This window comes from Oncorhynchus clarkii, chromosome 17, assembly GCF_045791955.1.
Source record: "Oncorhynchus clarkii lewisi isolate Uvic-CL-2024 chromosome 17, UVic_Ocla_1.0, whole genome shotgun sequence".
Lineage (NCBI taxonomy): Eukaryota > Metazoa > Chordata > Actinopteri > Salmoniformes > Salmonidae > Oncorhynchus > Oncorhynchus clarkii.
The window spans coordinates 13778356-13791128 of NC_092163.1; the positions used below are offsets into that span (position 1 = coordinate 13778356).

The 12773-nt window shown below is 46.5% G+C and overlaps 1 protein-coding gene across 1 annotated transcript in view; it reads right to left on the minus strand.

Annotated features, from left to right (window-relative positions):
* LOC139369592 (sodium/potassium/calcium exchanger 3-like) overlaps window positions 1-12773 on the minus strand; it is a 73797-nt gene that overhangs the window by 12966 nt on the left and 48058 nt on the right. The window contains exon 3 of the mRNA XM_071108844.1: window positions 6005-6081. Within this exon, the coding sequence (XP_070964945.1) occupies window positions 6005-6081 (77 nt within the window). The remainder of the gene's footprint in view (window positions 1-6004; window positions 6082-12773) is intronic.

Below are 12773 nucleotides of genomic sequence, written 5' to 3' on the forward strand. Positions count from 1 at the left end.
ACTTGAGTAAATATGTTAGATACACATGGATGGAAACCACCATCTGAATTTCATAAGAACACAATGTAGATGATGTGTCAGTGATATTGGACTAAACATGGCTTTATACATGCTGATGGCTAGCCAACAACCTAACTGCAAATCCCACCAAATCATAATATCCAAATCTGGTTTACTATAATACAAAAATCACTGGTACACTAATATCCTTCAAAACAAAAAGACACAGAATTAGTTTACCCACACAGCCACACAGAGACAGAGGGAGACAGAGGGAGACAGAGGGAGAGAGAGGGAGACAGAGAGAGACAGAGGGAGACAGAGGGAGACAGAGGGAGAGAGAGGGAGACAGAGAGAGACAGAGGGAGACAGAGAGTGCGGGAGGGATAGAGAAAGAAAAAGAGAGAGAAAGAGAGAGAGGGAGAGAGAAAGAAAGAAAATGAGAGAGAAAGAGAAAGAGAGAGAGAGGGAGAGAGAAAGAAAAAGAGAGAGAAAGAGAGAGAGGGAGAGAGAAAGAAAAAGAGAGAGAAAGAGAAAGAGAGAGAGAGAGAGGGAGAGAGAAAGAAAAAGAGAGAGAAAGAGAGAGAAAGAAAAAGAGAGAGAAAGAGAAAAAGAGAGAGAGAGAGGGGAGAGAGAGAGAGAGGGAGAGAGAGGTAATACAGGAGAGAGGGAAAGAGAGCAAAAGAGAGAGAAACAGACAGGCAGAGAGAGGGAGAAACAGACAGGCAGAGAGAGAGGGAGAAACAGACAGGCAGAGGGAGAGGGAGAAACAGACAGGCAGAGAGAGAGGGAGAAACAGACAGGCAGAGAGAGAGGGAGAAACAGACAGGCAGAGAAAGAGGGAGAAACAGACAGGCAGAGAGAGAGGGAGAAACAGACAGGCAGAGAGAGAGGGAGAAACAGACAGGCAGAGAGAGAGGGAGAAACAGACAGGCAGAGAGAGAGGGAGAAACAGACAGGCAGAGAGAGAGGGAGAAACAGACAGGCAGAGAGAGAGGGAGAAACAGACAGGCAGAGAGAGAGGGAGAAACAGACAGGCAGAGAGAGAGGGAGAAACAGACAGGCAGAGAGAGAGGGAGAAACAGACAGGCAGAGAGAGAGGGAGAAACAGACAGGCAGAGAGAGAGGGAGAAACAGACAGGCAGAGAGAGGAAGAGATCATAGACACCGCCCCGTGGTTGTATAGAAACACAGGTAAAGTAAACCCTTCAACCCTACGTCATAGTGCCATTAGCCTCTGTCTCCATCAATGGGCCTGACTAGGTAGGAGGGGTGGGATGGATTCATGAATTTGGTGAATCAGGGGTCTGAGGTAAAGTACAATCCCTGCTAGAGATTTGAATCTGGGTGTGGAATCACATGGGGCTGAGAGGTTAGAGACAACAACAGATGGCAGTAAACAGAGTTGGAATACTGTGGCAGTATAGCAGCCGTCTCTCTCTCTATCCAGCTATGAAGTCCCGTTATGACTGGGCAGGGTGTGTTTTTGTGTGTGTGTGTGTGTTTCTGTGTGTGTGTGTGTGTGTTTCTGTGTGTGTGTGTGTGTGTGTGTGTGTGTGTGTGTGTGTGTGTGTGTGTGTGTGTGTGTGTCTCTGTTTTTAGACACAGCATCGTCTCTGTGTTGTCTCTGTTTTTAAACACAGCATCTTCTCTGTGTTGTCTCTGTTTTTAGACACAGCATCGTCTCTGTGTTGTTTCTGTTTTTAGACACAGCATCGTCTCTGTGTTGTCTCTGTTTTTAGACACAGCATCGTCTCTGTGTTGTTTCTGTTTTTAGACACAGCATCGTCTCTGTGTTGTCTCTGTTTTTAGACACAGCATTGTCTCTGTGTTGTCTGTTTTTAGACACAGCATCGTCTCTGTGTTGTCTCTGTTTTTAGACACAGCAGCCTGTTGCTGTTGCCGGTTGGTTGAGTAAGAGTTTTTGATTGGTTGAGTTTTTTGGAGGGAACAAGGGAATTCCAAGAAATGACATGATGTTTTGACAGCGGACTAATCCTCTCATGCTTACATGAGTGAATGGGGTCATCAAGGCATAATAGCGGTTTTTGGAGGGAGATATACAGTGCCTTCAGAAAGTGTTCATACCCACTGTCGTATTACACATTTTGTTGTGCTACAGCAAAACATTTGAATCTTCACCCATCTACACAGTTCATTTTTTGTTGTTGAAATTTTGCAAATGTATTGAAAATGAAATACAGAAATATCTCATTTACATAAGTATTCACACCCCTGAATCAATACATGTTAGAATCACCGTTGGCAGCCATTACAGCTGTGAGTCTTTCAGGGTAAGGCTCTAAGAGCTTCCCACACCTGGATTGTACAATATTTTTTTTACATTATTCTTTGAAATATTCAAGCTTTGTCAAGTTGGTTGTTGATCATTGCTAGACAGCCATTTTCAAGTCTTGTCATAGATTTTCAAGACGATTTAAGTCTGTAACTAAGCCACTAGTTCCAGTTTTGTCACATTGGCAAGCAGCTACAGTGTATATTTGGCCTTGAGTTTTTGTTTATTGTCCTGCTGAAAGGTGAATTTGTCTCCCAATGACTGTTGGAAAACAGACTGAACCAGGTTTTCTTCTAGGATTGTGCCTATACTTAGCTCTATTTTTTTATCCTAAAAAAACTCCCAGATGACAAGCATACCAACTGTTTTAAAGTCACCATGGGCCTCATGGTGAAGTCCCTGAGAGGTTTCCTTCCTCTCCAGCGGCTGTGTTAGGAAGGACGTCTGTATCTTTGTAGTGACTGGGTGTATTGATACAGCATCCAAAGTGTCATTAATAACGTCACCATGCGCAAAGGGATATTCAATGTCTGCTTACTTGTATTTTTTTTTACCAACAGGTGCAGGTTTTCTACCAACAGGTGCCCCTCTTTATGAGGCATTGGATAAAGTCTTTGGGGTTGAATCTGTGTCTAAAATTCACTGTTCGACTGAGGGACCTTACAGCTGTATGCCACGAGCTGAATCGTTTGTTTCCACGTCATTTAAATGAAATGACGTTGAACCAATGTGGAGGCCCATCAAACAAACGGAAATGGTACATGTGCTCTATTCCCCTCATACTTATTCCTCTCCTTCCCTACATCTACCCACCCTCTGTATCGCCTATGCCCTCTATCTTCGCCACCTCCACATCCCTGCTACCTCTGTAGTCTACACCTCAGTTTAGCCCTCTGCCCAACACACCTCCACACATCCTGCCTGCTCACCCTACCTTTAAAACCCAGCCTACAGAAATGCCCAGCCTTCCGCTTCATCGTCCCACCACACACACACATCCCATACACAATTACAAACATACACGTTCCCCAACTCTACCTACTCAACTAGCACCGTCCTCCATCCAGAACTAGTCCACTATATTAAATGAAAGTTCTCCTCTCTCACTCTGCTCAGAGTCTACACCTAAATCTGGTTGTAATTGGGTGTGTATTTCCAACCGTCAATAAATAAAATGCCGGCTGTGCTGACAGGACCCCAGCTAGAGTGGGGAGCATGCACACACACACACACACACACACACACACACACACACACACACACACACACACACACACACACACACACACACACACACACACACACACATAGTTGGCAGGCCTCATTCGGTACCAGATGCTGTGTTCTGTTCTGTTCTGTTCCTCCAAGCGGGATAGTTTGGACTCGGGGGCCATTTGTTTAGCCTTGGACGGCGGCCCGCTAACAATTATCCCATGGTTCGCACTATGCACAAACACCCAGCCAGCCGAGAAATACAGGGGACTGACTGAGAAGTTGTTAGTTTCCACTGTGTTGAGTGTGTGATTTCTTTTTTAACGGGAACTTAAAATAGTTTACTGAGGTGTTGAGAATGTGAAAGGTTGATTAAAGACACACACAGAGACATGGGAAAGGGCATACCTAGTGGAAACGGGGATACCTAGTGGAAACGGGGATACCTAGTGGAAACGGGGATACCTAGTAGAAACGGGGATACCTAGTGGGAAAGGGAATACCTAGTGGGAAAGGGGATACCTAGTAGAAACGGGGATACCTAGTAGAAACGGGGATACCTAGTGGAAACAGGGATACCTAGTGGAAACGGGGATACCTAGTGGAAACGGGGATACCTAGTGGGAAAGGGGATACCTAGTAGAAACGGGGATACCTAGTAGAAACGGGGATACCTAGTGGAAACGGGGATACCTAGTGGAAAAGGGGATACCTAGTAGAAACGGGGATATCTAGTAGAAACGGGGATACCTAGTGGGAAAGGGGATACCTAGTAGAAACGGGGATACCTAGTGGAAACGGGGATACCTAGGGGGAAAGGGGATACCTAGTAGAAACGGGGATACCTAGGGGGAAAGGGGATACCTAGTGGGAAAGGGGATACCTAGTAGAAACGGGGATACCTAGTGGGAAAGGGGATACCTAGTGGGAAAGGGGATACCTAGTAGAAACGGGGATACCTAGGGGGAAAGGGGATACCTAGTGGGAAAGGGGATACCTAGTGGAAAAGGGGATACCTAGTGGAAACGGGGATACCTAGTGGAAAAGGGGATACCTAGTGGGAAAGGGGATACCTAGTGGGAAAGGGGATACCTAGTAGAAACGGGGATACCTAGTAGAAACGGGGATACCTAGTGGGAAAGGGGATACCTAGTGGGAAAGGGGATACCTAGTAGAAACGGGGATACCTAGGGGGAAAGGGGATACCTAGTAGAAACGGGGATACCTAGTGGAAACGGGGATACCTAGTGGGAAAGGGGATACCTAGTAGAAACGGGGATACCTAGTAGAAACGGGGATACCTAGTGGGAAAGGGGATACCTAGTGGGAAAGGGGATACCTAGTGGGAAAGGGGATACCTAGTGGGAAAGGGGATACCTAGTAGAAACGGGGATACCTAGTGGAAACGGGGATACCTAGTGGAAACGGGGATACCTAGTAGAAACGGGGATACCTAGTGGGAAAGGGGATACCTAGTGGAAACGGGGATACCTAGTGAAAAAGGGGATACCTAGTGGAAACAGGGATACCTAGTGGAAACGGGGATACCTAGTGGAAACGGGGATACCTAGTGGGAAAGGGGATACCTAGTGGGAAAGGGGATACCTAGTGGGAAAGGGAATACCTAGTAGAAACGGGGATACCTAGTGGGAAAGGGGATACCTAGTGGGAAAGGGGATACCTAGTGGAAAGGGGATACCTAGTAGAAACGGGGATACCTAGTGGAAACGGGGATACCTAGTGGGAAAGGGGATACCTAGTGGAAACGGGGATACCTAGTGGAAACGGGGATACCTAGTAGAAACGGGGATACCTAGTGGGAAAGGGGATACCTAGTGGAAACGGGGATACCTAGTGGAAAAGGGGATACCTAGTGGAAACAGGGATACCTAGTAGAAACGGGGATACCTAGTGGGAAAGGGGATACCTAGTGGAAACGGGGATACCTAGTGGAAACGGGGATACCTAGTGGGAAAGGGGATACCTAGTAGAAACGGGGATACCTAGTGGAAGCGGGGATACCTAGTGGAAAAGGGGATACCTAGTGGAAACGGGGATACCTAGTGGGAAAGGGGATACCTATTGGAAACGGGGATACCTATTGGAAACGGGGTTACCTAGTGGAAACGGGGATACCTAGTCAGTTGCACAACTGAATGCACTCAATCAAATCAATCATGTGTCTTCTGCATTTAACCCAACGCCTCTGAATCAGAGAGGTGTGGGGAGCTGCCTTAATCAGCGTCCAGTTATTGTTGGGGTTAACTGCCTTGCTCAAGAGCAGAAAGGCAGATTTTTACACCTTGACGGTTCGGGGATTTGAACCAGCAACCTTTCGGTTACTGGCCCAACACTCTTAACCGCCAGGCCACCTGCCACCCCGGGGACACCTACAGGTTGACAGGTTGACAGGTTGACAGACACTGACAGACAGACAGACAGACAGACAGACAGACAGAGACAGTGTAAGATCAAAGTGAAGAAGACTGAACTCACACACAGGACGTGCAGGGCCACAGCTCCTTCTGTCCTCTCCTTGTGGGTAAACAGATCTGTAGGGAACTCGTGCAAAGCTGGAAGAGACAGAGAATTCGGGTTACACAAGCAAGAGATTGTGTGTGTGTGTCTGTGTGGATGGATTGTGTGCGTGTGTGTGTTCTGACGTCTGTCCTGTGAGGTCAATGCTACTAGCAAGCTAATGGAGGACACAGAACTCATATGAACTGACAAGGGCTGGCCCTGCAGCACCTTGCCTAAAGGTGTATTTGTGTGTGTTTGTGTGTGTGTGTGCATACCTGCGTCCGTCCATCTGTGAGTGTGTGTCTGTATGTAGCATCCTGCCACGGATTGTGTGTGTGTGTGTGTGTGTGTGTGTGTGTGTGTGTGTGTGTGCACGCCTCCTGAGAACTGAAAGACCCACCAGAGGAGAAGAGAAAAAGAGATGGAAAAAGTGAGAGCGAAGAAGAGGACAAAGAGAGGGCAGAGATGAGAGAGTAAAAATAGAGCTCAGGATTAGGATATGTAGGGTGAGGAGGAGAGAGGGATGAGGAGGAGAGAGGGAGGAGAGGGGGATGACAAGAGGGGAAAATTATACATGGAAAGAGAGTTGGGCTACAAGAGGAAAGGGTACAAGAAGCACTAGCAGCTATCACTCCTTATTGTGCATAAAAAAGTGTGTAAGAGAGAGAAAGGGAGAGGGGAAATGAGAGAGGGGAAAAGAGAGAGGGGAAATAAAGAGGGAAAAGAGAGAGGGGGAAAGAGAGAGGGGAAATAGAGAGGGGAAAGAGAGAGGGAGGAAAGAGAGGGGAAAATAGAGAGGGGAAAAGAGAGAGGGGAAAATAGAGAGGGGAAAAGAGAGAGGGGGAAATAGAGAGGGGGAAATAGAGAGGGGAAAGAGAGAGGGTGGAAAGAGAGGGGAAAAGAGAGAGGGGGAAAGAGAGAGGGGAAAATAGAGAGGGGAAAATAGAGAGGGGAAAAGAGAGAGGGGGAAATAGAGAGGGGAAAAGAGAGAGGGGGAAATAGAGAGGGGAAAAGAGAGAGGGGAAAATAGAGAGGGGAAACGAGAGATGGGGAAACGAGAGAGGGTGGAAAGAGAGGGGAAAAGAGAGAGGGGAAAATAGAGAGGGGAAAAGAGAGAGGGGGAAGAGAGAGGGGAAAAGAGAGAGGGGAAATAAAGAGGGAAAAGAGAGAGGGGGAAAGAGAGAGGGGAAATGAGAGGGTGGAAATAGAGAGGGGAAAGAGAGAGGGAGGAAAGAGAGGGGAAAAGAGAGAGGGGAAAATAGAGAGGGGAAAAGAGAGGGGAAAATAGAAAGGGGGAAATAGAGAGGGGAAAGAGAGAGGGTGGAAAGAGAGGGGAAAAGAGAGAGGGGGAAAGAGAGAGGGGAAAAAGAGAGGGGAAAAGAGTGAGGGGGAAATAGAGAGGGGAAAGAGAGACGGGGAAATAGAGAGGGGAAAAGAGAGAGGGGAAAATAGAGAGGGGAAACAAGAGATAAGGAAACGAGAGAGGGTGGAAAGAGAGGGGAAAAGAGAGAGGGGAAATAGAGAGGGGAAAATAGAGAGGGGAAAAGAGAGAGGGGGGAAATAGAGAGGGGAAAGAGAGAGGGTGGAAAGAGAGGGGAAAATAGAGAGGGGAAAAGAGAGAGGGGGGAAAGAGAGGGGAAAATAGAGAGGGGAAAGAGAGAGGGTGGAAAAAGAGGGGAAATAGAGAGGGGGAAAGAGAGAGGGGAAAAGAGAGGGGAAAAGAGAGAGGGGGACATAGAGAGGGGAAAAGAGAGACGGGGAAATAGAGAGGGGAAAAGAGAGAGGGGAAAAGAGAGAGGGGAAAATAGAGAGGGGAAAGAGAGAGGGGAAAAGAGAGAGGGGGAAATAGAGAGGGGTAAGAGAGAGGGTGGAAAGAGAGGGGGAAACAGAGAGGGGGAAAGAGAGAGGGGAAAATAGAGAGGGGAAAAGAGAGAGGGGGAAATAGAGAGGGGAAAATAGAGAGGGGGAAATAGAGAGGGTGGAAAGAGAGGGGAAAAGAGAGAGGGGAAATAAAGAGGGAAAAGTGAGAGGGGGAAAAAGAGAGGGGGAAAGAGAGAGGGGAAATGAGAGGGGGGAAATAGAGAGGGGAAAGAGAGAGGGAGGAAAGAGAGGGGAAAAGAGAGAGGGGGAAATAGAGAGGGGAAAGAGAGAGGGGGAAAGAGAGAGGGGAAATAGAGAGGGGAAAGAGAGAGGGAGGAAAGAGAGGGCAAAAGAGAGAGGGGAAAATAGAGAGGGGAAAAGAGAGAGGGGAAAATAGAGAGGGGAAATGAGAGAGGGGGAAATAGAGAGGGGAAAGAGAGAGGGTGGAAAGAGAGGGGAAAAGAGAGAGGGGAAAATAGAGAGGGGAAAAGAGAGAGGGGAAAATAGAGAGGGGAAAAGAGAGAGGGGGAAATAGAGAGGGGGAAATAGAGAGGGTGGAAAGAGAGGGGAAAAGAGAGAGGGGGAAAGAGAGAGGGGAAAAGAGAGAGGGGGAAAGGAGAGGGGAAAAGAGAGAGTGGAAAAGAGAGAGGGGAAAATAGAGAGGGGAAAAGAAGGGGGAAAGAGAGAGGGGAAAAAAGAGAGGGGAAAAGAGAGAGGGGGAAATAGAGAGGGGAAAGAGAGAGGGGGAAATAGAGAGGGGGAAATAGAGAGGGGAAAAGAGAGAGGGGGAAATAGAGAGGGGAAAGAGAGAGGGGGAAATAGAGAGGGGGAAATAGAGAGGGGAAAGAGAGAGGGGGAAATAGAGAGGGGGAAATAGAGAGTAATAAAAAGGAGAGAAAAATAAGACAAAGAAAAAGAGCTTAAATACCTAGGTTATCCTCTCACTCCACATTTCCTTCCCTCTCTCTCCATTCATAAATTATCCTTCCCTCTCCCTCCATTCAATCATTCTCCTTCCCTCTCCATCCATTCATACATTCTCCTTCCCTCTCCCTCCATTCCTACATTCTCCTTCCCTCTCCCTCCATTTATTCATTCTCCTTCCCTCTCCCTCCATTCATTAATTCTCCTTCCCTCTCCATCCATTCATTCTACTTCTCTTTCCCTCCATTCATTCATTCTCCTTCCCTCTCCCTCCATTCATTATACTTCCCTCTCCCTCCATTCATTCTCCAGGCTCCTTTCTCCTCCTCTCTTCCTTTTCTCCCTTCATCATCCCACCTCGTCCACCAATCAACAGTTTATTCATGGGCCACCGCTAACATCTGCTCCGGATTTCACCACGTTTCTACTGGAAAGGCCAGCCAGACGGTCAACGTTGTGCTAGCTAGTAGCTATAGCTAGTAGCTAGCACAACCACGGCTTCCACCAATGCTAATAGCTGCCAATACAGAGATGCTATTCCAAATCAAATCAAAGTTTATTTGTCACGTGCGCCAAATACAACAGGTGTAGACATTACAGTGAAATTCTTACCTACAGGCCCTTAACCAACAGGGCAAATTTTAAGAAAAAAAAATAGGTATTAGGTGAACAATAGATAAGTAAAGAAATAAAAACAACAGTAAAAAGACAATGAAAATAACAGCAGCAAGGCTATATACAGTAGTGAGGCTATAACAGTAACGAGGCTATAACAGTAGTGAAGCTATAACAGTAGTGAGGCTATAACAGTAGCGAGGCTATAACAGTAGTGAGGCTATAACAGTAGCGAGGCTATAACAGTAGTGAGGCTATAACAGTAGTGAGGCTATAACAGTAGTGAGGCTATAACAGTAGTGAGGCTATAACAGTAGTGAGGCTATAACAGTAGTGAGGCTATAACAGTAGTGAGGCTATATACAGTAGTGAGGCTATATACAGTAACGAGGCTATAACAGTAGTGAGGCTATAACAGTAGTGAGGCTATAACAGTAGTTAGGCTATAACAGTAGTGAGGCTATAACAGTAGTGAGGCTATAACAGTAGTGAGGCTATAACAGTAGCGAGGCTATAACAGTAGTGAGGCTATAACAGTAGTGAGGCTATAACAGTAGTGAGGCTATAACAGTAGCGAGGCTATAACAGTAGTGAGGCTATAATAGTAGTGAGGCTATAACAGTAGTGAGGCTATAACAGTAGTGAGGCTATAATAGTAGTGAGGCTATAACAGTAGTGAGGCTATAACAGTAGTGAGGCTATATACAGTAGCGAGGCTACCTACAGGCACCGGTTAGTTGGGCTAATTGAGAGGTAGTATGTACATGTAGGTATGGTTAAAGTGACTATGCATATATGATAAACAGAGAGTAGCAGTAGCGTAAAAGAGGGCTTGGATAGTCCGGGTAGCCAATGTGCGGGGGCACCGGTTAGTCTGGCTAATTGAGGTAGTATGTACTTGAAAGTATAGTTAAAGGGACTATGCATATATGATAAACAGAGAGTAGCAGCGTAAAAGAGGGGTTGGGGGGAGACAATGCAAATAGTGCTAACTACTGCTAACTAAAATGCGATTTCACCACTTTTCACTGGAAAGGCCAGCCAGACAGTTAGGCTAACTATAGTAGTTAATACAGCAATGTGATGCTATTGCTAACATAAGCTAGCATTCTTTGTTTATTTGAACACATTTCCACTGAAAAAGCCCAGCCAGTCAGCTAGCTACAGCAGCTGAATCCCAACACTCTAAAATGGCTTTTCCTCCTCACCTGCATAAACTTAGTTCACCTCTTCCCAACCTTTCAGCTTCTACCATTCCCTGACTCATTCACACCGCAAACTTACTCAACCTCTCAACACCTCCATGTTCCTGAGCGAATGCACTCTATTATCTTCTCACACTCTCCTGCTGACCTGAGACATACTGTGCTGGCTCAGATGTTGTCCTTTCCAGCAACGACGGTGGATGAGTAAACAGGCCGGCACAGTACAGCTCAGCGGTTGCTCAGCTCAGTAGTGTGAAAGGGGCCTAGTTCTCTGGTGACCCGTGTGCCGTACATTCTGCATGTGTTTGGTTGAACACAGGTCTGTTCCTATGTTATATTAGGAAACTTGTCTAACACCACGCAGAGCTCACAGTAAAACAACACAGAGAGTAGAGAGCAGGAGGAGCACGGACATATCATGGTGTGTGTGTGTGTGTGTGTGTGTGTGTGTGTGTATCTTGGTGTTTGCAGCTGGATGTGTTTAATTTTTACAGCTACACACACACACACACACACACACACACACACACAAACACACACACACACACACACACACACACACACACACACACACAGATCAAGACGCCTGCCCTGCCTACGCCTTTTCTGTTCTGTTTGCTAAGGAAAACACATTATTACGATGGGAAATAAACATTATAGAGAGTATAAAGGGATCTGCTCTAGGAACCAGGGAGAGAACCAGACAGACAGAAAACAAAAGGAAGAAAGAGAGGGAAGGCCTTCACAGACAGAAGATAAAACCTTCTAATGACTGTTCAGATGAAGATGGGTTGTTCAATCCTACTGTAGAATTCCCATAGGGACAGGCATCACTCACACAAACACATTACACATACATTAAGTTCATGCATGAGTACATTACTACTGAAGTACTACAATTCTACCATCCCCATTCATCTTTAACATCGAATAATGTCAAACCATAGAGTTGTATAGAGGGCGGGCACCTGGCCCAAATCCTGTTTTATCATAGGCTCCTGCTGCCACAGAGGAGGCCATTACATCTCTATGGGTGAAACTGAAAACCCAGCAGTGGGTGCTACAAAGGAGAGTGTGTGTGTGTGTGTGTGTGTGTGTGTGTGTGTGTGTAGCATGGCAGAGTGTAATGGAGTCAGTGTGCCCAGACTAATGCCCATTGCCAGAGGGATACAGGCAGCAGATGCGCCCAGCCATGTCCAACACTCCACCACCCTGGCCCTCTCTACTGTGAACAGTACCACAATGCCAGATACCAACTCACAGCCAAGTACACACCCTTCCACACACATACACACAAGGTATGAGAAATTGTGTGCATACACAATCAAGCAAGTATGCACGCACACACACACTCCCGCCAATGGCACAAACACTCTAAAGCATTGCCTGCAGAGAGTTTCACCCTTACAGGACATCCAATAGAATCTAAAAAAAACACGGAACGTAGAGACGGTACAGTATCTCTTCTAAAGTTATCATCTTTGTCTGACTCTGAATGGACTAAAGACAAAAAGCAGGAAGTGAATATAACCCCCCCCCCCTCCAGATGCCAGTCCATCTGTACTGCCTAACAACTACTGACTTTTATGGAATTGTTGCATTTGAGATATGAGTCACCTGATTCTATTCAGTCAGTGTACAACGCCGAGGCAATAGGAGGGCCATTTCAAGAGCACAAAAGATGCCTGTGCTTTAGAAGAAAAAAGGGACAGCTGGCTTCTCCATAGTCCATCAACAGGGTGAATGTACTGAGTGTGTGTGTGTGTTCTTCGTCGGGAGAAAGCAGTAACACACCTGTATAAGGACAAAGGAGGTCAGAGAGAAAGAGAGAAAGAAAGGTAGAAATGGGACGTGAATAAAGTTGTGTGTTGCAGTATGAAGGTTATCCTCTCAACAAAGGTACAGTAACACGGTGGATTAATGATAGTAGACTCATGAAACGAGTTATCTTGTACTGTACTCTTTTGTACTCACTCATGTACATGCCATTACTGTAGACAGGCAGGCTCGCGCACACGCACGCACGCACGCACGCACGCACACACACACACACACACACACACACACACACACACACACACACACACACACACACCGATTCTAGCTCTGTCTTTTAAAGAGGTAAGTAACACATGACCACT